General features: G+C 45.3%; 2 protein-coding genes across 2 annotated transcripts in view; one reads left to right on the forward strand and one right to left on the reverse strand.

Moving 5' to 3' along the window:
* The window catches only part of rnf214 (ring finger protein 214), a 3,791-nt gene extending 805 nt beyond the window's left edge, over positions 1-2,986 (reverse strand). The window contains exons 1-6 of the mRNA XM_020595334.1: positions 2,619-2,986; positions 1,711-1,940; positions 1,492-1,625; positions 798-1,026; positions 370-579; positions 7-233 (exon numbers count right to left, since the gene is read on the reverse strand). Coding sequence (XP_020450990.1) covers positions 7-233; positions 370-579; positions 798-1,026; positions 1,492-1,625; positions 1,711-1,940; positions 2,619-2,763 — 1,175 coding nt within the window. The 5' untranslated portion in view covers positions 2,764-2,986. The remainder of the gene's footprint in view (positions 1-6; positions 234-369; positions 580-797; positions 1,027-1,491; positions 1,626-1,710; positions 1,941-2,618) is intronic.
* An 877-nt stretch (positions 2,987-3,863) lies between these two features.
* On the forward strand, positions 3,864-22,622 carry snx2 (sorting nexin 2). Its single transcript, XM_020595336.1, has 16 exons — positions 3,864-4,165; positions 5,257-5,312; positions 7,859-7,941; positions 9,099-9,253; positions 9,881-9,947; positions 10,727-10,770; positions 11,672-11,813; positions 12,332-12,432; positions 13,651-13,704; positions 16,019-16,132; positions 16,497-16,590; positions 16,936-17,141; positions 17,761-17,904; positions 21,244-21,324; positions 21,429-21,500; positions 21,737-22,622. The coding sequence occupies exons 1-16, from the start codon at positions 4,067-4,069 to the stop codon at positions 21,785-21,787; spliced, it is 1,563 nt and encodes a 520-aa protein (XP_020450992.1). The 5' UTR covers positions 3,864-4,066; the 3' UTR covers positions 21,788-22,622.
* The last annotated feature ends 3,939 nt before the right edge of the window (positions 22,623-26,561 follow it).

A 26,561-nucleotide genomic window follows, 5' to 3' on the forward strand; every position in this document is an offset into this window, starting at 1 on the left:
GAAGGCTTGAGTGGTTGCTGAGGGTGGTAGTGCGATGGTGGGGGGAAGTAGTGGTCAGGTGGTGGTTGATGGTGGGGGTAGTGGTTACGGTACTGGGGACGGTGAGGGGGCTGGTGATAGTGTGGGTGTCTCTGAGGAGGGAAGGGTCGCTGCACTGGGATGGGAGGCGGAGGAGGGGGCATGAAGTGAGGACGGATCATCGACTGCATCATCTGGTGGAATCTGAGGTCGGCCTGTGGGAGAAGAGACGCAGAAGGAGACACAGCTCAGGTAAACCCGTTTAACCCTCTTGCACAGTGACGCCGTGCTGTCAGCAGCATCATTCAGTATCAGTCAACTGTCAAACTGTTATCATGTGACAGGCCGTACCGTGGGGATCTGTGGCAGCGTGGGCACATTGATCCTGGGGAGGGACTCTAACTCTTGGCCCTGTTGGAGCAGCAGCAGGACCTCCTGGAAGCGGCTCTGGAGCTCAGCCTGGTTCCTCCGGACCACATCTTCCTTCTTCTCCCACTCCCGCCTCTCAGCGGGGTACTTCTGTGGGAACTCCACCCGCAGAGTGTTCAGGTACTGCCGCACCTACAACAGATATCCACAGCAGCCGCTTACTGCAACTGAACTATATCTACATGTTCAGACCTTCTCAACTTAGCTTTTTAGTTGCTTCAACCTGAAACCAGTGGCTCAGTGTTTTCCAACATAATGAATTCAGTGGCCACGAGTCATTTTTGAAAGGGAAACATTTCCAGTCAGTGAACATCAGTTCGAAGCTTTGACTGGCCTTACAAAGTCCATACCTGGCTCAGCCAGGCCTCGATGCAAGCCATGGCCACATCTCTCTGCTTTTCCACGGCAGTGATCTCGTCCTGTAAGGCCTGCAGCTCAGCCTCCTGAGCCTCCTTCCTCACTTGCTCCATCTCCTGCCTCAACTCCTCCAGCTCCTCCTGCCACCGGCACTGCTCCTCGCTCTGCTCCTCTGTGAGCGCCACCAGCTTACTCTCACTCTCGTCCAGCTCCTTGGCCAGCCTGGAGGGAGGAGGCGTATCAGGGGGAAGTGCATAAGCAGAACTAAGGTGATAGTAACACCAGGTGAGAGCTTTATCTAGAAGCTGATTTAACAGGAGGTCTTTCACAGACACCAACCATAGTTAATATTTCAAAACTGATACATCAGGCTTTTACTGCTGGACAGTGTTGGTATGAAACAGCTGCCCAACACTAACTGTGAAGTTTATTTTGGACACTGGTTTAATCCACATTTGTACATTTTTCAGCTGTTTTGTCTGTGGAACAGTTATCAGCTGGTTCAGACTGTAGCTATCTCGACTTTGATACAGTCTGGGCCTGTTGTTTCAGAACAGAAATCTTATTGAGACCAAAAAACACTGATGCCCATTTACTGATACTGGAGTTGTGAAACCTTTGACCAGAAGAGACTGTACCAGCCGGTATTTTCTGGCCAACTTCTCACTCTACTGTTCTGGTTTTCACCTGTTCCTCTCATCCTCTGCTCTGCTCTTCTCTGAAGTCATTTCCTGTTTCTTTTTTAAGAAGTTCTTCCTGGTGGCCATCGAGTTGTTCAGCTGCAGTTTCACTCGCAGAGACTCCAGTTTTTCCAGAAGAGCCTGAAAACACAGTCACTCTTCTGTTACAGGTGCTGTTTGTGTTGCAGCACCACAGCTGGTTAGTGCCTCCACCTTCCCGCCTCACCTGGTGCTGGCGTGTAGTCTCCTCCTTCTTCTTCTGCAGCTGTTGTTTGTGTTTCTTGTGTGTCCCCTCCTGGTCACCCCGCTTCTTCATCAGATTGTCATGCTGCTCCGTCAGGCTGGAGCTGTACTCCAACATGGCCGCCACCTGATTCTCCCAGTCCGGCTCCGTGTTGACGCCCAGCTCTTGTGTTGTGCTGTCCGTCTGCACGGCCTGAACCTTGGGCAGCAGGTCTGTGAACAGGAAATGAGTAGAAGAAAACAGAAAGCATAAGAGAAAACAACCAGTGACTAAAGGACTTGAAATTATTTCAGTGATTCAGACTCTGGTTGGACTCGCACAGCAGATTTCCCTTTGACAAGGATAAAGGTGGCGTTAAAGGCTGTTTTGTTGCTGGATTTAAACTGTTGAAACTTTAACATATAAAAACATTTTATGACTCCAGTTGGTTTAAATAGACCTAACTTTAAAACACCTTATACACTGTCGGGCAACATGTACTCTATTATCCTTTTAAATGGAGTTCATGTACAAAAATTATATATTCCTAGGGCTCTAAAAATGACATTTATTGAATATACAGTTCACTTAGGCTTAATAAAAATATCAAATCATTACAATTACTGGTGGCCACATTAACTGTTATGACATACTACACAACGACTTAGGCTAAACATAAAAAGTATTAAAAGTAAATAGCAATTGATAAAACAATCAAGCATCTGAGATGCTTGAACGTTAAATGTTTGGAATTTTACATGAAATCAAATCAGATAATTGTAGTGAATTAAAATATTTCCCTCTGAAATGTGGAGATGTATGAAACAGCATGGAAGAAAAATAATCACGTGAAGTACACGCAGCTCAAATCTGTACTAAAGAACAGTACTTGAGTAAATGTATTTATTTACTTTGGTCAGACACCAACACGCCACCTTCCACGGACATGCTGGGCACCTCCAGCTGCAGGTCCTCCCCTTCCTCCGGTAGCAGATGATGGACTTCGCACTCCTCTTCTCCTGAAACCGTGCCAGTTGTTACCCCGCTAGCTTCCATGCTAACACAACAGAAATCACGCTAAATCCTGCTAGGCTACTGTTAACGCCAGCGTGTTGGCTACACAGCTAGCTAGCAACGACGACGACCGCCTCTAAACACCAAACACACAATTTAAAATAAAAAAGTGTTGTTATCTGCTGTTAAAGTTCCGTTTACACCTGCCTCCGTACCCGGAAACAACTGTGTGTTACTGGATTTGATCCGACTGAAACCTTTGACCTGTCAGGCCACGCAGTGGTTCCGACACAAAGATCGTCCATATACCGAACAATTTAAAACATATTGATACAAAAATAAATTGATTAAACAAAGAAGTTGTGTTTTAGCGGACAACCAAAAGAATAGTTCGAAAACCTGTGAGCTGAAATAGTTGACAAAGAAATGTTTTGAGATGCACATTTTCCCTAGCAGCTGTTCTTTGTTCATGGATTTCATAAAACAATCAGTGGTACTCACTCAAAGAAGACATTATTCATGAATACGAATTAGTTTACTACTGCAACTAACGCATAAATGTAGGCCATGTCCATTGTTTTGGAGTAGTTACTTGTAGTTAGAAATTAAGTGTGATGTTAATTCTGTTTCAAAACGAGCATGTTGCTTTGACAGTTATATCCGGTTACATGAATGAAAGTTATGCAGCTAAGTTGTTAAGGCAAATGATGATTTAACGTTTAATTTCAATATTTTTTCATATTTTCTATTCAATAGGTTATAGTGTTTTTTCAGAATCAGGTGGATAAAACAAAATACTGTATTATAAGAGACCTTATTGGTCAGAAATTCATAAGCTACCCAGCAGTATGTGAGGTAATCCAATAATATACATTAATGTTTAATGTGCCATTCTGCATAATGAGTACTTTACTCTTGGTACTTCAAGTATATTTTGATGCTAATGCTTTTGTACTTGCACTGAAAATACATTTTGACTTTACTTATAACTGTACTGTAAGACTGTTATTTCTCCTTAAGTAAAGAATCAGAGTACTTCTTCCACCACTGCTCTTTCTAGTTACAATGGTATATTTTACCAGGGTAGCTGAATCTAAGAGCAAAGATAGGAAGCGTGTAACTAGCAGTGTCATAAAAGAGCGGCGGAGTGAGCGCCCTTCTTTTTCTGCCCCTCTCCGGCTCCCACCAGGACGCCTGTTGGTCACATGACACAGCTGGGAAATCCTCCTGATGCCCCGCTCCTCCCCTCGCTCTGTCACTAACCCGTTTTCTCGCTGTCTGACGGTGTTTGTCTGTTAGCTTGCTGTTAGCTATCACCACAGTCAACCGCAGGAACGACGCAAACATGGCGAACACGGCTAGGGACCCTCCGCCGGAGCAGACCGACTTCCAGGAGCTGGAGGACGAGGAGGACCTATTCCCGGAGCTGACAGTCACACAGGAGGTGAGCAGGAGGAGGAGGAGGAGGAGGAGGAGGAGGAGATGGTGGTAGTGATAGTAGTAGTGAGGGGAGGCCGAGGGGGACTGTGTCAGGCAGGGCGTGATGCTTTCAGCTGACAACAGAGAAGAACTTGGAGGAGCAGGGAGGAGAGCTTTAAAATGAGGTTTGGTGTGTTGAAGCCGTTTAAACGCATCAAACATTGTATGTGATCATATAACGGTGGCCTTCAAAGCGACAGTTACATGTGCCGAGGAGGGTCATTTGTGCGCAGCATAGGCTTGTTAGCTCCCCGTCAGGTGACAGTCACACAGGTGTGGGTGACGCCTTCAGGGCACGCTGGGAAAACGGGAAAATAACACCAAGTTTCTCTGTTGTGCTAATGCTTCTGTTTATTTGAATATCTTATTATATTATGGTTGGAATTTTCTGTGATCTTAAATTACTGTGTCTTCTCGCTGGAATTCACAGAAAAAGCAAATAACCCAGTTGGTATTTGTGTCCTGGCAGTAGTTGTTTAAACACGGTGTCAGTGTGACTGAAAGTACCAAGTTAAAGGGAACAAAGACTCAAATATTAAGAACAAGTGACACTAAAATGCACTAATTAGTTTTCAGTAATAAAACAAGAAACTGCAGCCTCAAATGTATTTGAGGTTAAATCACAAACTCTTAATAAACATTAGAGAATTAAATGGTTTTTTCTTGCACAGGTGGATTTAGATCATGTGTCATGTCTCGTGTCACTGTGTCCACTCCCTCTATAAAGTACAAGTCCTCAGTTTTGTAAACTGAGTTTAATTGAGGGATTTATAAACACAGAAGGTCTGTGTAATGAAATCTGATAATTTAATAGACTTTGCTTCATCATGAGTGTCACTAAACTCCAAGTCGTGTTTGTCATGTAAACGCTGAGGCAGGCAGAGAGAAGACAGAACATAGAGTTGTTCGACATTTTGGAGTTTGATACCAGTTAGCTTAGCTTAGCACAAAGACTGGAAACTGGAGGAAACAGCTAGCCTCCCCCTGCCCAAAGGTAACAAAACCTGTGCAGTTTCACCGATTTAGTCAGTTATCATGGTTGACTGATTGTCCCAGCTGCAGTTTCTCCCTTCCACACTGAGCCTCTATCAGGTGGACAGAGAAGAGGAGGAGTGAGACTTCTGTCTGTAGCAATATCTCTGCTTATCACTTTAAAACAGTTTATCAAAAGTGTTTCAACTGTCACAAGTTCAGCTCAGAAGCGGACTTGTCAGGCTGCAGTAGAGCAGGCAGAGTTCACACACACACACACACACACACACACGCAGGCCAGTTTGTCTCTTTTTGTCATGTCAGCACTCTGGATTTCATTCCTGGTGATGATTTTCTTCTTTGAGTGTCACAACAGCATTCTTCATTGACCCGTGTGTGTGTGTGATCCACTTCCTCAGTGAGCAGCAGAGTGAACCTGTGTGTGTGAGTTCAAGGCCCATATGCTGCTTCACAAGGACCAATAAACAGACTGCCTTCCCAGTTTAAGGTGGACTGGGGTTAGGTGGTGTGTTTAAAAACCTCTGACTCCTCCAGTTTCCTCCTTTAGTGTCTTTGTTTGCAGAAATGTGGAGCAGATTCTCTTCTTTGAGTGTCACTGTACCTACTCAGTGGTCAGTTTATTAGGAACACTTGTCTCAAACGAAGTCCTGCAGTCTTCTCTGTGAAGGTCACAATGTTCAGTTTGTGTTTCACATAGACTTAGAGGTGTTTCTTTTATTTTGTCCACCTTCACTTTTACAAATGGGGGCCCCCCCTGAAACCACTAAGCATGAGCTTCCTCCACAGATGTCGTGTTCCCTTTTCATGCAGCTGCTTCCTGCAGAGCTGGTATTTGTGAGGTTCACCGAACTAGACATGTAGCAGTCAGTGTTGGTCTGAGTTTAAACTAGAACCTGTTTCAACTAGTTCACACTGTAGTTCAGTGGATTTTCTAGAAAGGACCCTGAGGAGTCAGACTCGGCCTCAGAAATAAAACTGACCACATGAACTCAGCCTTAAGCTTCAAGTCTTAGTTGTGGTTTTTGAGTGTAAACCACTTCTGACCATGTGTTGGTGTAAGAATGCAGCTGTGTTGGTGTGTGTGTTTCCTCTGAGTGAGTGTGTGTCTGCTGAGTAAGGAGGAAGGAAGCTCCTGGTTATCGTCACTCACTTCCTCCATCCTCCCCTCCTCTTTGTGTCCTGTCAGCTAAAGTTATTCTCCTCCAGCTGAGTTTGTCTCTCGGTGAGGAACTCTCAGGCTCAGTCCACTGGGTCTCCACCGCTGACCCCACTTCACCATCATAGTTTTATCTTCTACTTTACCTCATAGCTGTCGCCAAACGTAGCCAAAGCTCAAATTTATTTTGTCCACACATGCTTGAATAATTGTCTAAATGTGTCCATCTGCCATATGACCTGAAAACCTTTTTTACGTTTAGCTTTCAGCTAAAAGAAGATGCACTCAGCAGAATCTCTAACGTGTGTGTGCTGGAACACACTGAGACGTGGTCACGTTTGGTCTGTTATTACAGTCCGACAGTCGGTTTGTGTTGAGAAGCTGATGGGTTTTGTTGTTTAAGGACATCAGCTCCTAAGTGCACAAGCTAAAAACATTAGCAGCATTTGGTGCAGATGTTTGAGAAGGATTAGACACTGAAACGCAAGATCCACGTTTGGATGACTGAAACGAGCCAGCTGCCTCACCCTGATATCCAGATGTGCACACATTATCTTCAGACACACACATCCACCTGATGTGAGTGTGGAGGCCAGTTTTCTGCACATGCGTTGTTAATAATCCATCACGCTGTTCAAAGTCATCCCAGATCAGCCTTTAACCACACACACACACACACACACACACACACTGCTGACGATGGAGTTTTTCTGCTGCTGTCTCCGTGGTTACCCTGCGCCCCCTCCGATGGCAGTAAAGTAGCGTTAGTCACTCGGGGCTGATCTGACGTGGGAGGCGCTCTGTTTCTCTGGAAGAAGCTGTGTCCGTTGAGGTCACATGACCAGTGCCTCGCTGCTGCTGATCAGTCAATTTTACCTTGCTGGTGAATCAGCTGCTGCTTCCTAGCTTGCACGGCGGGAAGATGCAGCAGGGCGGACGAGCCGCAGATGGTTTTTCCTTGTGTGGAGCATGTCCAGTCTGCACAGCCACTCCGCTGAAAGCCGAGGCGCTGCACTGTGACGTGGAGCACTGCAGTTTTCAGTACGATCCAATAGTATTCTAGACATTAATGTGACATGGGCCGTTCTGCAGAGCGACTGCTGGTACTTTGGATACTTCAAGTATATTTGTATGCACATTCTTTTGTACCTTAAGTAACTTGGTAGTTCCTCTAATACTCCTGGCTACACAAACACAGTACGATCACATGACCAATGCACTGAGAAAGCTTAATTTAAGTCAAATATTAGTTGTAAAATGTAACAGCCAAGGCAAAATAAAAATTAAACTGCATATTACAGACAGTAAGTATAGAATCTGTCAAATATTTAGTTTAAATCCTAAATGTTTGTATGTAACATGTTTATATGATGAATCCAATCAGATCCCACTTCACAGAAGTTTCTCTGCTGCTTCTATAAGAAACTGGTTGTCGTTGTTCTGCTGCTGTACAGTGTGTGTGTGTGTGTGTGTGTGTGTGTGTGTGTGTGTGTGTGTGTGTGTGTCCAGCGGCCACCCGACCCTCAGCACCAACTCAAACGGACCCAAACAAGACTCACTGTTTGATGATGACCCCGAGGACCTGTTTGCAGGTAAATGTGCACACACACATGACATGTCACTTCAGTTTGGTTTGCTCTCAGTGTCCCAAAGTGATAAAATGCAAATAACTGAACTGGTCATTGACCGAAGTGTCCAGAGCCGCTGCTGTGGCTCCAGACCTCAACGTCTCCTTCAGATGTGAACAGAACCTGAACGGTCGCGTTTCACAGCAGCTGGGTTTTGTCCACAAGTTTGAGAAAGCATTTCAGTAAACACAGTAACACTGTGTCCTGTAAAAAGTAACCGGGCAAACATTTACCGCTGTGTGACACTGCACGGATGCAGGAAGTGGGACTTTAGAAACGCCAGGCAGCGAGGCTCTAACTCTGTGGTTACATTCTGGGAAATGATCCGGTTCAAAGACTGACCCTCACTAGAGACTAGACGTTGTATGTTTCAGCCTCTGGTGCACAGATTTGTCTTTGTGGTATTTGGTTCAGCGGTTTTTGCCGTTACTGTTCAGTGGGTTGTATAGAGGTGGACAGGAAACGGAGGCGGCAGAAGCTGCATCTCAGGTCTCGTATATGATTGTTGCTCCCTGGTCACTGACCAGAGCTGTGGCAGTCATCGAAGACTTCAGCGAAGGATGCTCCTGTGTACCCTTGCTCATGGCTCCTCCTCCTCGCCTCTCGATCCTCGCTCCGTTCTTCAAGATGGCGGACTGGAATGATGTCTGGATCGAAGAGCAAGGAACAGTAAATTAAGAGAACTGGGATTTTGTCATGGACACTGGGTGAACAGATAAACAGCATTTTTCACAAATCTCACAGTAGATGAGAACAACATCTGTAACCATGGTAACTGTACACAACAAAGATGGCGACAGCTGCAGCCTGAGAATGCCTGGATAAATATTGTAAGTTAAAATGTTCTGACTGAAACTACTATGGACTTTTACCAAAGCTAAATCAGGTGCCGACATTCACACGGTGTCAGTGTTGTGGTGAAATGTTGACCACACGAAACGCGTTGCTGCTGATCAGAGGCAGACGTGGTGCCCAGACGTGGTGAAAGGAGCCGACCTGACGTGAGCCGCTGACCACACGTCTATGGTGTTTTACAGCAACTTAATATTGGCTGATATGAAAAACATTCATTTACTCGGTCTCACACACACATGCACTGTTTCTGTGTATGTTTGTGGCAGAGGCCACCGAGGAGGTTTCGCTGGACAGTCCCGAGAGAGATGTGCTGCTGTCCGATGGCCCATCGCCCGCCATCACTCCCATCACCCCTCCCATCTCCATCATCACCCCTCGCATCGGCCACGACGACATGTTCACACACTCCTCCTTCGATGAGGTGACTGCACACACACACACACACACACACACACACACGTAGGACAGCTTCAGTCGATTCTGATCTTTGAGCTCAGTTCAGTGTTTGAGTTTTATGAAATGATGAACAGAAACGTTTTTTACATTTCATCAGTCAAGCACAGAGTTTGTCATCTTGCTTTAAGTGAAATGAATCCAAGTTCACCCAGATTTTTGGTGGAAGCCGACGTTGTCGCAGTGTTGACATCCTTTTATTGTGCTGTGTTCACTGAGCTGTACGTCACCCAGATGCCGTCGTGTTGTTTGTCTCGGTTCCTCGGCTCTCTGCTTCACTTGCTCTGTTTTCTGACAAAAGCATTAAAAACATTTTTCTGACTGAGAACAGAAAATTAATTGGGAATAAAATCCCATGAATGACTTGTTGTGGGCAAGGAGGGACAAATGTTGCACTCACATGCATTCTGAGTTTTGAGGTCTGACAAATGTCAGAATTTAGTTTTGTAGAATCTTAAGATGAGAATAAAGACTTTCCTGAGGGAGAGTCAGGATTACGTTCTCTATACACTGTACATATAAAGAGAGGAGGTAAAGGACCTGCTGTTCTCTGCACAGAGCCTTTTCAGACTCATTGTGTCCCTGTCTCTTGTAGATTGAAGAGGAGGAGGGTAGCGACTCGCTCGACATACACATATCAGTGTCTGACCCTGAGAAAGTTGGTGAGTACACGCTGGTGTCGAACATTCTGGAACAATGACACCAGGGACATTAGTGAATCTGTTGCTTATTGCTGTGATAAAGAATATCTTTCTTGAACTTGTTGCATTAGATGATTTCTCTCACTGTCTGATGGTATCTCACTGTCAGTGCTTGCACCACATTTCCCATCAGCCCTCAGTGCGTCCTGCCCCTCCTCCCACTCTCTGAAGAGAACAAATGTTTTACTGTCAGCACAAACTCAGAGAGGGAAGACGTGAAGCGCAGAGCGGACACAGTGGCGGTCGCCATGCTGCTGGGTTGTCAGTGGCTCTGTGGCCCTGCTGCTGCCCCCTACAGGCTGTCGCGTGTCTTTACAGCCACAATACAGAAGAGGGCTGACAGTGATGGGCAGTAGAAGTGAGGGTTATTAAATGTGAGCCGACTATACTGGACTTCAGTTTCAGGTTCATCAGGTGGTGGAGCTGTCGATTACTGGACTCGCTGGACAATCTTTTTATGTAAACATGAGCCAAGTCACAGCGAGACAGTAGATTAAACTGTTGAAACCAGTTTGATACCTGAGCTGACTGGATTCCAGTTTCATTTGACTTGGAAAATATTTATCTGTTTAAATAGTGATGAAACATGTGACAGTGTGTGTTTGTTTTACTGCTTAGTGAGACTGCTTCTGTTTGTGTGCTGACTTGGCTCTGCTGTGTGTGTGTGTGTGTGTGGTGTGTGTGTGTGTGTGTGTGTGTGTGTGTGTGTGTGTGTGTGTGTGTGTGTGTGTGTGTTCCAGGTGACGGGATGAATGCATACATGGCCTACAAAGTGACAACCAGGGTGAGAGTTCTTTTCTTTTCTCCCATTGTCTTTGAACATTGTTGGATATTAGCTAACGTTAATGAACATATACCTACTCACACTTGTAGCTGTATTCATGTTTTATTTGAGGTTAAATATTTACAGCTGGGTGACAGATGAGAGGACAGATCATCACCTAGAAGGGCTGAGTCGCCAGAGCCTTGTCAGGTCTTCTCTGTCGGAGGAGGAAACCTCCTCCTTCCAAACCAGATCCCCTCACTGTGTCCAACCCACTGTGTCGTCCTCATGAAGCCCTTCAGTGACCTAGAGCTGCAGCCATGAGTCAGTTCACTGGTAGAAAATGAGCCTCAGCTATTTAGAAGCAACAGTCGCCGACATGTTCTGGTTCCACTTTGTTTAATGTGAGGAGCTGATTCTTTTCTTTGTCAGACATGAGCATCAGCTGAGTGTCTGTGGGTCTGTTGGTTGGACACAACAAGACGTGGAGACGCCACCTTTGGCTCTGGAGAGTCACAGTGGGACTTTTCTCAGTGTCTGACATTCTGGGGATAAAACGATCAATCAGATCATCAGGACGATGATCAGCTGATTGATCAGTGGCCCTGCTGTGTGTATGTCCATTCAGTGAGTCAGGAGTTCCACCAGCTGTGTCTGTAAACCTGCAGAGCACCTGTTTATAAAACAATGTGATGTGAGACGGTGTAACATAATACTTTTAAAACCGATAATTGTTCGTACACGTTGGCGTCATGACAGAACATTTCTATTGGAGGGTGCTGTGCTCATGACTGTCGCATTGGACGTTCCCAGATGTTACTGAACACGAGGAATGTCTTTGTTTTGTAACCAACAAAAACCTCTGCATCATTTCTCTCTCTCTCTCTCTCTCTCTCTGTGTGTGTCTATGTCTCTCACCCAGACCTCCATGTCACTGTTTAAGCAGAACGAGTTCTCAGTGAAAAGGCGTTTCAGCGACTTCCTGGGTTTGCACAGTAAACTGGCCTCAAAGTATCTCCACATAGGCTACATCGTTCCCCCAGCGCCGGAGAAAAGCATTGTGGGTATGTAAAACTTGTACTGTGCCTTACCTGTTCCCAACCTGTGGCCCAGGAATCTATAAGGGCCGTCTGGGCTCATGGAGGAGGTCACAAGTAAAATGTGGCCTTTAGTTATCGTCGATTATCTTTCACCAGACGTTAACACAGTATTTCAGTCTCCGCCCTGTTTGAGGGGACACACAGCTGGAAAGATAAACGTCTGTTGATTAAAATATTTAATCACATGATTGTGCATAGTTAGCTCATGATTAATTGCATTTTAATTTATTCTAAACAGTGGTTGAAAGTAACTAAGTACATTTGCTCAAATACTTTACTTAGGCACAATTTTTAGGTCTCTTATTTTCATTTTGTTACTTCATACATTAACTTCAGCGTTTTAGAGGCAAATTTTTATTTATTTTTTTAACTCCACTACATTTATTTTAGAACTTTAGTTACCAGTTACAAATTCATCTGCCCGGAAGTAATTCAAATTAAATGCATGTAAGCCAGTTAAAACTGTGACTGCTCGTCTGCAGGGATGACGAAGGTGAAGGTGGGGAAGGAGGATCAGTCGTCCAACGAGTTTGTGGAGAAGAGGAGGTCGGCACTCGAGAGGTACGATGACAGAAAACAGACGGCGGCTCGTCTCTTTGACTTGTCCTGTGTAGTGCATTCAAGGAAGCTCTGACATTTGAGACTTCAGCTGCTGAAAAGCTGGTTTTCAATTTTACATTTTTTGTTGACTAACAGTAAATACAGTATTTACTATATTTTGTAAATAATACACATCTGTTATGCTTCTTGTTGTGTGGTGATTAAAAATGAGATTTATGTTTTACCGGCCTTTAAAGTGACACAGACATCTTGAGTGAAGTTTCCGGTCTTCATTGTCACATGCACAGAAAACAAGTTGCATCTGAAAACCTGAGTTTGCTGTTTGCATTCATAAAAAGGAAATTCTTAAAACTGCATTAAGGAAAGTTAGTACAGAGGATTACCAACAGAAGGAAGGAAAATGACTTGGATATAATGATGGTGATAAAGTGTTAAGCAGCATTGTACTGTCCCGTTGGCCGCAGTAGTTGAAAATAGAGCTTTTCATGTTGGACCTGACCCGTGTGAATTCACGTGGTGTGAAAAGGCCTGTGGCTGCAGCCAAACTACCTCCTCTGCTGCCTGCAGCTGTAGAAACAGGAAGGTAAATGAAGAATAAGCAACACCTTAGTTTTTGTTTGGCATTAAAAATGCCCCTGCTCACAGTAGTGATACCACATGACTACAACAACACAGCTTATTAGAAATTAAACTAACTCACAGTCTTGTCTCCATGTTTGTGTGCATCTGTAGCCACAGTAAAGATCAACCTGGTCAGAATTTAGAGGCCGAAAGGTTAAACCACAAATATTAGATACATCATTATGATAATACACGTTTGTGTGTGTGTGTGTGTGTGTGTGTGTTGAATACTGAAGAGCAGGCAGGTTGGCTGGCGGTGGGCGGGGCTGACATTCTGCTGCCCTTTACTGGTGGTGTTTGATTGACAGGTGGCTCAAGCTGCGGAACTCCACGCTGATGGACACGTACGCATAAACAAGCGCCAGGTTAATCAGGACAAAAATTTGTAGAGATGAAAAATTTCCCAAGTTAAGATCAAACCAGTAACCTGGCCAGTCTGTGTTAGATCTGCACTGGTGGCCTTTTACTGTGCTGGATATTGAGGAAGGTAAAACCAGCAGGTGGTGGCTTGGTGTCGTGCAGCAGCCACCAGGAGGAGAGCACCGTCGGTGGTGGTGTGCCAGAAGCAGCAGTGTGGTGTGACCTGGTATTGGCTTTTCTCTTTCAGGTACCTGATGAGAATCCCGTCCTGCCGAAGGATCCCGACGTCCTGCAGTTTCTGGAGAGCTCAGATGTAAATAACACTACACATTTCACCAGATGGACGTCTGATCATATGTTCGACATGTCAGCGTCGGTCTGTAGGCAGATTCATGTTCCCTCCCAGAAGTGAGTTTACAGCTGTCCTGCTGCCTTTCACCGTAACAGCTGGCAGACTGTCTACAAAGCCTGAGCCGCTGGACCACAGTGCAGTCAGAGTTTGTTGGGAACTTCTTCTGCCACTTTTGTCTGAAGCATTTAAGTTTTCACCTGGATGCTAGAGGACTATGTTGGTGTCAGAAGCATTGAGGGTAGTCTTCATGACGACAAGGGAAAATAAATAGTGTCTGAAATAGTTTGCATGCCTCTGTGCACACAACAACCACGGGAATTTCTTCAGATTAGCTACGAATACCCACGTGCACTCAAAGTTAGATTTATGAGTCAAAGGTCAAGGTTACTGTGACCTCTAGTCCATCCCTTATTTTTTTCAAATGTAGCACAAACATCCTATTGGATACAAGGATGAAATTCCCTCAGTCTTCACTGCATGTCACACATGTAAACTGCAGCTTGACCTGCTGGTGGAGGCGTACACCCCGAGGCAGTAAGTCTAGTGTGATGATGCTGTTGGACACGGTGGTTTGTAGAAGAGCTGGTCAAAGCTGCAACAAGCTGACAAAACCAGGCTGTGCACACAACACTGATATGTCACCATCTGTTGTGTTTACATGCTGAACTTCCACATCCTGCAGTTTTCACAATCCTTTGTCAGTAGTTGAGCCATCAGACAGCTTGTGTTAGAGCAAAAACAAATAACCTCCTCTCAAAAAAGGCAAAAAACTCTGTTTCCATGTTCCAGTCTTCCCAACAAGCGGCAGAACGTCCTGACAAGGTCAGAGCAGCGAGTCTCCGCCTGCGAACTGAGCCTCTAAAAACTGCCTCGGGGTTTAAGGGCCTGCGGCGTTTCCTGTTTCCTTGCTTCATTGTTCACTCCCACTAAATCCTCTGTAACATTTCGTCTAACCGCCCCACCCTCCTCCTCCTCAGCCCCCTCACTCCCACCTAACTGTTGGTGGGATTGTGTTGTGGAGGAGCCGGCAGTTGTTGGGTCCAGAATAAATGGCCCTGTGTCACAGATTTAACAGATGAATCGCTTGGACGCTTGACCGAGCGTGTCGGTCCGTCCGGCCCGTTAATGAAACACAACCAGAGCTGGAGGGAGGGAGCCGGTGGGGGGGACAAATGGGACCAGGCTGCAATTGAAAGCTATTTTTACCTCCTGCCTCCACTCATTTACCCTTGTCCCTGCATCAGCTCGGGCCCCAGGGGCCCAGCCGTCCCCTGGCTGCTGCCGCTCCTGTTTAATGAGATTGGGGGGGTGGCAATCTACTCCGCCATCAGAGGAAAACCTCATATGTCCAGGAGAAAAGTAAACTTTCCTGAAATGAAGAAAGATGAGCCTATTTTCAGGCAGACATCCAGGTGTTTTCAGAGTGACGCGATGGATTCAAGTTTGGTTTTGCAGCTGTTAACATTGCACATGAAGCAGCTGATAGGATCTAAAGCAATGACATTACAATCAGAGAAGAAGAGAAAAGACCCCAGCTATGGTGGTTAGAGGTGAAAAGAAAGGCCGAGCAGGAACAAGAGTCCCAACAAATGCCAGAAAAGAAAGTAAAAGTCAAAGGAAGAAGAATCATTTGTTGGTGAAAGACCAAAAAGTGATTCAGGAGCTGATGAGCAGAGCAGTAAAGGAAATGCAGTGAGCGAAGGGAGCAACAACTGGGGACGTTCAGGGGAAGGGAAGAGCCAAAGAAGGAGAAACAAACAGGGAAATAAAGGCTCCACGGTAGACTGAGTCACATGTGAGAACATGGAAAGAGTTTTAGAAGCAATAGATTAAAAAAGCAACAGTAAAAATGATGAAAGACATGTAAATGTGATTGAAAGACAAACAAAACGTAGGCGTGAAGTGTAGATGAAGGTAAATGTTAGAAAGTAAACATAAAACATAAAAGCTTGGAAATGTTCAAATTAAAAGTTTATTAAAAACTGTAGCAAGAGGAGACGTACATTATGACGTGAATCATTGTCGTGAATCATTGTGCGGGAAATATTGACTCTTGTTGAGGGTGATGTCATTTAAGAAACAGCAAAGTAGCACAAGAACAAAAACGAGCAGCGCTGTCGTAATCAGTGCAGAGGCGGTGACATTATACCAAGGTGACCATGGAGGAGGTCTGCTTCTGGAGTAGGTCAGGAAACAGGGAGGCTTCTCACTAAAACATGATCAGAGCCTGTTCCTCAGTGTAACCGTCTGTCCTCTGTTTGTCTGTGTTGTTTAGTTGCCACGGGCCGTCAGCACTCAGGCTCTGAGCAGCGCCGGACTTCTCCGAATGGTCAACAAGGCCGCCGACGCCGTCAACAAGATGACCATCAAGATGAACGAGTCGGACGCTGTGAGTGAAAGAGGAAGGAAGGAAAGGAAAGAAATGGAATGATGGAGAAGGAAACATAGTAGGGAGGAAAAGAGAGAATGAGGATGGAGGAAATGTAGGAGAAAGGAAATCAGGAAGCGGGTAAAAAGGATTAAAATAAGGAAAGAGAGAAGGCAGGAAGGAAAAAGTAGCAAAAAGAGAATAGGAAGGTAGGAAGCATTACAGGAAACGAACTAAGGATGTAGGAGGAAAGTAAAGGGAGCAACAAAAGATGGAACACAGGATGAACAGTGGATAACTGATTATTTTGTTATAAAGAAGTTTTAAAACGTTTCACAGAACCTAACTCTGTGTGTGTGTGTGTGTGTGTGTGTGTGTGTGTCAGTGGTTTGAGGAGAAGCAGCAGCATTTTGAGAACCTGGATGTGCAGCTGAGGAAACTTCATGTCAGTGTTGAGTCTCTGGTCTGTCACAGGAAAGGTACCTTGTCTTCGCTTTAGTAAATGCACTCTTATATAAATGGTTTTCTACTTCCTTGTTGGTTTGGTGTGTCAACACCTTCACACTCTGCTGATCAGGTTGTGTGTCTGATCACGGTGTAATGATTGTTTTAATCCTGTTGCTTTTTCATTCTGCAGGCCAAGTTGTTACAGGTCTAAATATTTATTTAGGATTGTCGTCATGTTTCTATTTTCACCGACTCTTTCTTAGTCTTATGTTAAATAGTTGAAACTGCTTTAGTTTGCTGATCCGCAGCCTTAAGGCACATTCTGCGTCACACTGTGGCACCAGACTCTTGCATCTCTCCTGTCCTGTCCTCCTCAGAACTGTCAGTGAACACAGCGCAGTTCGCCAAGTCGGCGGCCATGTTGGGGAACAGTGAGGACCACACGGCTCTGTCCCGAGCTCTGTCCCAGCTGGCCGAGGTGGAGGAAAAGATCGACCAGCTGCACCAGGACCAGGCCAATGCAGACTTCTACCTGTTCTCTGAGTTACTGGGCGACTACGTCCGCCTCATCACTGCCGTCAAGGTACGCCCGGGTCTGCTGGCACCTCGGTCTGCTGGCACCTCGCTCTGCTGCGGCGGCCTATGTACAGCCTCATTCCTCTGCTGAGCAAAGTAGATTTTATTTCTGCCACCAAAGTTAAAACCATCTGAATTACTGATGCATGAAACGGCGGAGTCCAGGGAGGAAGGAGACGGGAAGGGAAGCAGCAGAGGATATTGTACTGAGGACTGCAGCTGTTGAACCTTATTCGAACCAATTTCAGAATTACAGATAAAGATGTGACCTGCCGGGTTTTCACTGTGTGGTCCTGGTTGATTTTCCTGTCCTCCTCCTCCTTGTCTTCCTCCTCCTCCTCCTCCTCAGGTCAAATAGACCAAACAAATAGAAATCTAAAAGTCACAGAGAAACTTTTCTGTACTGTTCCCTGTTTTTAATCTGGGATGCAGCTAATAAAAAGGGTCCTGGCAGATGAAAGATGTCAAATTTAAATAAAGGCATTTTAGTAAAGTTGGTCAAATTTATCTCCATGATTAAAAATAATGTGTCTTGTGACTGGAACTTGATGTCATTGTTCAACGTGTGTGGTTTTCACATTTCTGGGACCTCAGGTGTGTGTTAAACTGTGCCTTTGTGTGTTCAGGGTGTGTTCGACCACCGCATAAAGACGTGGCAGAAGTGGCAGGACAGCCAGGTGCTGCTGCAGAAGAAGCGAGAAGCTGAAGCCAAACTGCAGTTCACCAACAAACCAGACAAGCTGCAGCAGGCCAAAGACGAGATCAAGGAGGTGAGAGCAGCACATGTCCACCTGCATCCGGTTCCGTCCTTAATCATAAAGATTTTGGTCTGATAATGGTGGTAATCACATGTTAATCAAATTTACTGTTACTGGCCTATTGAACAGTCACCGTGCAGATTATAAACATTTCAGGAACTGTACCAGAGTAGCACGTTATCCTAATGTTAAACAAGCAACAGGTGCGTCTCCATCGGTGAGTCGGTGTAAGACCACACTCCCCAGTCCTGTGCACTGGTTAGACTGGTAGTAACAAGGTGACGACAGGCTGTGTGTTGTTGTTGAAGTATTTTCAACACGGGGTTTCTCGGTCAGATGCTGTGAGGAAACACTTTGGCGTCATCCAGACTACACAGAACTTCCAGGTCAAATGAACGTTGTGACAGCACAAAGCAACAAAGTCGAGATCTGAGCGCACGTCAGGATGATTCAGTCTCACGTGTCGACTTCCAGACCGGGTACATCACAGACGTGTCTGTTTAAAGCTGCTATAGCGGAACCGTTTATACTACCTGTACGACCTGGTGATGAGGCAGAGTGAGCGGTGGAGGGTGAGCTCTAAAATGCAGCCGAGCATTTGAGGAAATTGTCACGGTGCAGGTTTTAGCTCATGGCTGTCATAGTTACACCTGTAATCATGGACCTGTTGTCCTGGGACGTCTTAAAGCCTTTAAGATCAGTAATGATGCCTACATTATTAACATGACAGTAGTTTGCACACACGTGGCTTGGTGCATCAGCTGGGAGCAGTGCTACGCCGCCCGAGGCTGCTGTGTCCAGTCAGCTCAACAGCTTCACCTTCACGGTTCAGTCATGTGAAAACTTTGTGTGTATAGATCTTGTTTTCCTGCAGATTCACACAGGCCCAGAAGACAAACCAGAGCAGGAGAGATGAGAAAAGTACTTTATTAGAGCTTCTGTTGAAGCTGTCACCACACAAATTCACCCTCTGCACTGTCTGTCAGGATGCAGCGCACACACAGTCAGCGTGGTCGGGGGTCCGTGTATTAGAACAGAGGAGCTGTCAGCCGTTGGCTCTGGGAGGAGAATGGGGGGGCGGCTGTCAGACGAGCCGCAGACGAGGACAGATAGCAGTAGAGTTACAACCAACATTTATTCGGAGCCGACGAGAGCTTTGCCGCCCGTCAGGAGTCTGCTTTTGGTTCAGGCCTTGACAGCAGCAACAGAAAACACACAGCAACTTTTTCTAAAGTCAGAAAAAGAGGAAAGAGTTTTACTTCACATGGCTGCTGCTGGAAACCTGCTGAGCAGCTGCTGTCCACGACAGCCTAAGGATTTGAGGAGAGGCCGATGTGCACGTGTCATTCACTAAACCGTGTCCACTGGTTGGCAGGGCTGGGCCTGCAGGCTGACGTCTATGTCCAGGCCCCTCACAGGTCTGACTGGGCCTCCGCAGCCTCTCGTCAGGTCGTATAGAAATCACGCACTGTCAAGATAAACAATCAAGCTCATGTTTGTTTATCAAAACTTGTGAGATTGTTCATCCCTGAGGATGTTACCAGACGCACAGGGAAGGTTAGGCCTGGCTCACTGGTTAGTGACAGCGTGCACGTTACTGACCTTCGCTCAGACGCTGTTTGTTGCTCAGCTGCTCCGTCACTGACTCCTGAACTTTCGGTGGCCACTGCACCAGTTCCTATGAATCTGCCAGAACTGCCCTCACACATGATTAACCCACACTGCCCCCTGTGGGCGACAAACTCCAACTACAGCCAGAGGTTGAAACGTCTGTACAAGTTGTTTTCCTAACCCTGTGTTTTTACACTGGATGTTATTTTTGCACCAGATTTAATTTAAATCAGAACCACACAAGTGCAGTTTACATTTTGTCAGTTTGCATCTTGTTTTTTTACATGTGTGACAGTTTTATGTCAGGGAAAGAATAAACAATTAGCAGAAGAATACATCCTTATTAGTGTTGTTAGACTCCCCTGCTCCCAGTCTTTGTGCTAAGCTAGGCTAACTGCATCCTGACTCTCTACTCTCTGTAAACACTTTTTTCATTTAAGAAAAGCCTCAGTTTTACAACAACGTGTCCTTAATCAGAACTTACAGAACAACGCGACCAGATGATTCAGATCTCTGACCCTGGAACCTGAAAACTCAGCTAAGAATCTGATAAAACAAATCCTGACTTTTAGTTCCTGACGATGATCTAAACTTGCACATGTATTTGTATCTGAAAGTCTGAAGAGTTTGCTTCCATCTCTGTAGTGATACATCCCAGAATGCATTGCGCAACCTGACATTTAAGCCGTAGGTGAATCAACAGCAGCTTCTTTTACCGCAGGATGTTTCAGGAGGGTTCCGTTTCCTTTCAGTGTTTTGGTTCCTCCTCACTGTTTGCTCATGTCTCTGGATCTTCCTCTATGATTTTGGAAGCTCCGAACATTTTTTTCCAGCCTCTTAAATTTTGTTGCACTTTCCCCGCCATGCTTTCCCGCAACCAGGAGATTGAGGAGGTAGGACCTGCCCCGTCTGTCTGTGTGTCTGTGTGCACTGACTGCCTGCTTCACGCCTTTGATTTGCCTCATTGTGCCATTTAGTTCTCATGTTCATCATTGTTTAGCTGAATCCAATATGTTTTCTTTTGGTTTCTTTTGGCTGTAGTTGCGTTGCTGCTGCCAACCCGCCCACAGTCATGTGAACTAGTTTGTCTGTGCAGGTCAGAGTTTCTTATATTTGTGTTTGGGAATAAATTCATGACGGAGATTAAAAAAATTCTTTGAATCAGAGTTTTGAGACTGAAAATACGACAGCAGACAAACCCTTTCATGTGTTGGCTGAGCTCATCTAGTCAGAGCGTGTCTTTACATCCTCGTGGCTCATGTAGATTAGTTAGTCTTTATCCATGACATCATATAACGAGCTAACGTCGCTGTTGTGTCGGCCTGGTAGAGACTCAGTAAACTGGACAGCTGTGCTGGTTCACTGAATGTTAATAATTAACTTCATCTAAAGTCCCCGTCCTCGTCTGGTTTTTTTTAATCTCTGTTCACTGCTGCTGGGAAAAGATGTCCTACATATCAGTATCTGAATCGGACGTGACAGTCTGGTGTTGATGAGGCAGTAATTGTCTTCTCTCCTTGTTATTGCTGTTGCAGCTGTTACAGGCCCACATCTGCAACAGTGTTCATTGTTGAGTCAGTTTAGAGCTGCATGATGTCGGTGCTCTGAAGGTTTACACAACAGTTTGGAGACTTTATGGCTCAGAATTGATTCACCGAATGAGCCAGAACTTTGACGTGTGGACGCAGAATGCATATTTGGATTCAAACCTGTGTGTGTGTGTGTGTGTGTGTGTGTCAGCTGGAGGAGAAAGTCCAGCAGGGAGAGAGAGACTTCGAACAAATCTCCAAAACCATCCGCAAAGAAGTCAGCAGGTTTGAGGTGAGACGATCTGATGGATGGAGAGAACGGTGTCCATCTGTTGATGTGAGCTACATCTTGAAAATGTCCATGTATTCCCAATAAAACATTTAATTCTTCAACAGAGAGAGAGAGTGAAGGACTTTCAGACCATCATTATCAAATACCTGGAGTCACTGGTTCAGACACAACAACAGGTAAAAAAAAAAAAAACATTTGCTTGAAAAAGTGTAAAAGCTGTAATTTCATTTGATTTAATAACATTTTAATCATCATAATGGCAGACTAGTCCACCTATGTAAAAAGCCTTGTGATTTTTAACATGCCCAATGCTACATGCACATTTTAAACAATACCACTTTAAAACTGTACACCACACAGAGAACTACAGTACATGAGTAAAAAGTGAATAATTGTTACTTCTCTTCTGCAGCTGATCAAATACTGGGAGGCCTTCTTACCGGAGGCCAAGGCCATCTCATAGAGTGCACAGACACAACACGTGGTCCTGACCGGCTCCAGTCCAACTCCACTACCCACCATGCACCTGCTCCCCCGGGTCTCCCTCCTCCTCCTCCTGTCCATGCCCAGAGTGAAGAATAGACATACAACAGTGAATCAGCTCAGTCACATTTCTGCTGTTTAAACAACAAAACTCCTTTTAAGGTCATCATGTTTTTCTTTTCTGCTGAACTCAGTGCTGCATTCAGGTGCTGTGAGAGCAGCTCGGTGGTTTCATGCACAGACTGATGCAGTTTTACTAACAGTGTATCCCTTGTCAGACGGCTTCTGTCTGAGTGAAGTCAGGAAAAATCAGGCTTCATATGATGTGTTCTTTTCAAAGGTAGACAATGAAAATCACATGTGGCCTGAACGCAGCACGAGTCGTGGCCCCGGTGACGGCCTCCACCCCCCCCCCACAGGGGAAGTCACACTCTGTACGTTTGTATTTGGGGGTTTTAAAGGCGATCTCAAAGATTCACAGCAAAGACAGGGCTCTGCATTGTAAAGAAACCATGTTCTTTTTTCATCACTTTGGTCTCTGGATGTGTGGAAGCATGTCCCTGCCCTAAGAAGATAAAGATGAAAAGTTAGGAATCATAAAGATAAAACCTGCCAAGGAAAATCCAGGAAAAATGTCAGGAGTAAGTCCAATCAGACATTTGATTTGGTTATAAGAGAACAACAGGAAGTCAACGTTATGAGACACTGAAGGGCTTGTTTACACGTGTATGTCATGGCTGTAAATCCAGTTTTTTTCTGATGTTTTACAGACGTGACTTTCTGCAGGTTTGGTTTTTTCTCCACAAAAAAAAAAACCAAAACACTTTAAGAGCCAGCAGTGTTCACGACCACTTTTATAACCACAGGTGACAGTAGTTTCCTGCCAGATACTTGAATAATTCAGTGTAATATTTGTGATGAAATCCTCCAGACTTAGAGATAGTGCCCCCCCAACATAAACAGATGATGCATGACAATATGCGAAACACAGCTGAAGTAAAACATCACAGGGTGACAAATACTTGACATTAATAAACACTTTAAAATCAACATGTAGCTGCTTAAAGCTATATATTGTCATGTTTTATAGGGTGTTTGTATGCTGCTTATGAAAAGAAGGATTTTAAAGCTGCGTTGCCCTGGTGATGCTGAAGTTTCTCTCTACTGCTGCTTCTCTGGGAGAGAAGGCCACGCTGTCCCTAAAGCCTACAGTACCCATGAGCCTCAGAAGCAGTTGCCCTGTCGAAGCTTTGAGTCAGAGCTGTAAAAACCCCAGAGTGTGACATTTTTCTGACCAGTTCTCCAAATGCTCTGATTGGATGGTTTTATTTTGCAGCACGTTTTTTCAGCTCAGCATTTGAAGCCAAGAATCCCTGCAGGAGCTCTGAGCTCCACGTGTAGCCCCAGACCTCGTCCTCTGCTCTGTTCGCTGATGGACGGTGTCGACTCCGTCCTGCACCATCAGTTGTTTCACAGTGTTGAAGCTGCACTGAGTGTCATCAGTGGGGACAAACCCTGTGAATGTGAGCTGTAAAACTGACCCAGAGTCAGTGATGAAGGACCGCATCTGCTCTTATTCTCTGTCTCCTGTCCAATCCTCTCACGTCCCCTCACCTTTCACAACAGGAGCCCTTTTTTTGTTGCTGTATGACCGTGAGTGAAGGCAACGCTTTCTGTTCCCTCTTTGAGCCAATGAACACACAGAAGGAAGAAACAGCTTGCTGCTGCCGTCTGAACAGGTCAAATCTGGACAAAGGGTTTGTCTTTGTGATTCGTCTCCTACCTGGACATGATTAATGCCCAGAGTTAGTGTTTTACTGATGGTGAATGCACCTGGAGGCACTGACCCCATTTTCAGAGGGAGAATTCACAAAGCTAAATGCGTCAAATCACATCCAGGTGTTCCACTGTCTGTTTACCTGCTGCTGCACTGAAGGGTGTCAGTTGGTCTGAACGTCGGGCTTAAGCCTGGGCTCGGCCTTAAGCCTGTATAGCGCCGAATCACAAAGTCAATGACACATTAGACATGTTAGTCGTTGTTAATAGGACCTGTAGTTTGGACCCGCGTCTCACTGAACCGCCCATGTTTTCACCAGTACCTCAGAGGAGTGTTTATTGGGGAGGCGTTGACTGCTCCTCAGCAGTGGGAGGTGAACTGATCATTTTACCATTCATAGATCAAACCAGTGTGTGGAGAACCAGCGAGACAAGGTGTCAAAGGAAGAGTTTTTCCTAGAGCCTGGGTCCAATTTCAATCCTGTAAGTAATGAAAATGGTTTCCTCACACCCAGCCGAGTTAGACTGTCAGCCATGAAACAGTCCCATCACAGTTGGTGAGGCAGTGTAAAAGTAAGACACAACCTTTTAGCACTTGTTCACTGCTTTGTGTTTCAGTGGGACACCTGTCTCCTTGTCTCTCTGTCACAGCTGAGTCTTAAAGGACCAAAGCTGCTGTTGCTTTTACTTCAGACCAAAAGTGAAGAGAGAAAAATGTTTTTTGTCAAGTCATTGCGTGATGTGTCCTAACAGTTGTATCCAACAACACGGACTGTGCAGCACTTCATTGAACCTGCGGTGTGATCAGAACCCTGGTCTTCTTCTTCCCCGTGTTCATTTCCCTCAAAGAGGAAACTTTTTGTTTTGAGTTTTATTTTGTTAAATGTAACAGGAAATGAAGGAATCAAGCATTTCGTTAGCGTCTTTAGCCTTTTGGCCTGTGATGCCAACACGCTGTCGTCATTGTGGATGAAGGTTTTTCTGCTGAAGCTGAGGTGGATGTGAGACTGTGTCTGTCCAGAGAGCGGCGTCCGGCTGTGACCGCCGTACCTCCTGTTTCTCTTCCTGTTGATTGGTGGAACGGCCGCAGTCAAAAACACTGGACTGCAGAGTCTACAGACTCGTCCTTTCATTTTATTTTTGTTGAACTTAAAGCACATTTCCTTCTCAGAATAAAATCCAACATCCTGAGTTTATCAAATCTGACACGTTTCTCTTCTTATTGATTTGAAACTGGAAATATTTTTGATTTTGTTCTTTTCAGCCCTTGTCCAAACTCCTGCATCTTAAATCATGAAACACTGTGGTCAGTGCTACCTTTTGTTTGCCTCCGAATGATGTGCAATGCTTGAGATTTGTTTTCCACAGAAATGTTTTGTTTGAGCAGATTTTTTTTAACTTTTTGTTTTGACGTGATGTTCCTGCGATGCGGCCGAGCAGACATCTGAGTACTTTAATTACAATAAAGGAATGTATCTCATCTGTGGCTGGACTGGGTTTAATTATTCAGATTGAAAAACAAAAACACTGATTTCAGGTTTGTCAGGATGTAGATGGATCCATAAAGTTGACTCTTTATTTTTCTGGGCTAATTTTTTTATTAAAAATGTTTCATCTCTGCTATTTAACCCTCACTGCTAATGCAGCTGAGGATGAAATCACTCCCAGGATTAAGAGCAGTGATGCCTCTCTCACAGAACCAAATCAAATCAAATCAATTTTATTTGTATAGCGCCGAATCACAACAAAAGTCATCTCAGGACACTTTACAAAGTAAGGTGTAGACCTTACTGTTATCACTATTATTACAGAGGGAAAACCCAACAAATCCCCCTTGAGTAAGCACTTGGCGACAGTGGGGAGGAAAAACTCTCCCTCACAGGGTGACACAAATCTCATTTCCCTTATTTTGATCGTTCCTTGATCCTTGCTCGACCCAGAAATCCTTCAGGTCGCCATCATGAAGGACGTCCCAGAGCTCTGATGAGGAGTCGTGAGCGTCCAGGGCTGTCGCAGGCTCAACCAGCTGAGATCCTGAGGCTGCACGTTTGTGTAGAAGGTGAACAAACGCTCTTCTGCCTTTATCAAGTGACTCTACAGCCATGTTTAGTCCCATGGCATGTGAGGATAAATTCATACCCTGTACCATCGGCAGGTCCAGTATGATGGCTCCACCAGCTACAGACTCATTAGCAGTTCAGTTCCTGTCTGACGGTGTCAAACGTTATGATCCTCACAGACGTCGGCGTTCTGTGCCATGATGTATTGAATTACACCGACTTCACAAATGTGAATCTGATTTTCAGTGATGCCAAATGTAATCTCAGAGCATACTGACCTTTGTCACCTTTCACCTGTTGTGGTCACAGTTCAGGTTTTGGCTGCCACACTGTAACAGTGGGATTCTCCGGTTACAACCCTTGGGCCCCTGTGCCTGTGCTCACTAGGCCCTTCATTAATCCATGCTTTGCTGTTCTCTCTCTCAGCCTGTAGGCCTCCCTGTGCTGTAGGCCTGTGAACATGCAACCCATTCATATGCAACAGTCCCGTCTCTGTCAGGTTGAGAATAATATAGCTGGAACCTCCCACTAACACTTTAGCTGAAGACTAATGGTGCATTCACTTTTCCTGCTTCACCTCCACCTCGAAAATTTTCACTCTGACTCCAGAATAATGTGTCTGCATCTGTTTTCCTCGCTCGCTCTAACCTCTCGCTCTCACATGACTCCAGAATAATGTAGATGTATTTATTTTTACACTCCCCGCCTCGACCCCCGTCGCTATCAGTCTGGCTTTAGAATAATGTAGGCGCATCTGTTCTGCTCACCTCCTAACCCCTCAATTTCCCCGCCACTTCAGGATAATGTAGGTGCATTTATTATCTCTGCTCGTACTGCCGCTGCTGTCTCCGACCCATTTTACAATAATGTAGCAGCAGGTACAACTACAGCGAACCCCCCCCCCCCCCCCCACCCGCG

This window comes from Monopterus albus, unplaced genomic scaffold (genome assembly GCF_001952655.1).
Source record: "Monopterus albus unplaced genomic scaffold, M_albus_1.0 scaffold26.1, whole genome shotgun sequence".
In the NCBI taxonomy this organism is placed as follows: domain Eukaryota; kingdom Metazoa; phylum Chordata; class Actinopteri; order Synbranchiformes; family Synbranchidae; genus Monopterus; species Monopterus albus.

Coding starts and splice junctions, on each gene's coding strand:
- snx2 (XM_020595336.1), top strand. CDS start 4,067: ATGGCGAACACGGCTAGGGACCCTCCGCCGGAGCAGACCGACTTCCAG. Junction 16,591..16,935: donor TCTGGTCTGTCACAGGAAAG/GTACCTTGTCTT, acceptor TGTCCTCCTCAG/AACTGTCAGTGAACACAGCG. Junction 17,142..17,760: donor GCCTCATCACTGCCGTCAAG/GTACGCCCGGGT, acceptor TTGTGTGTTCAG/GGTGTGTTCGACCACCGCAT.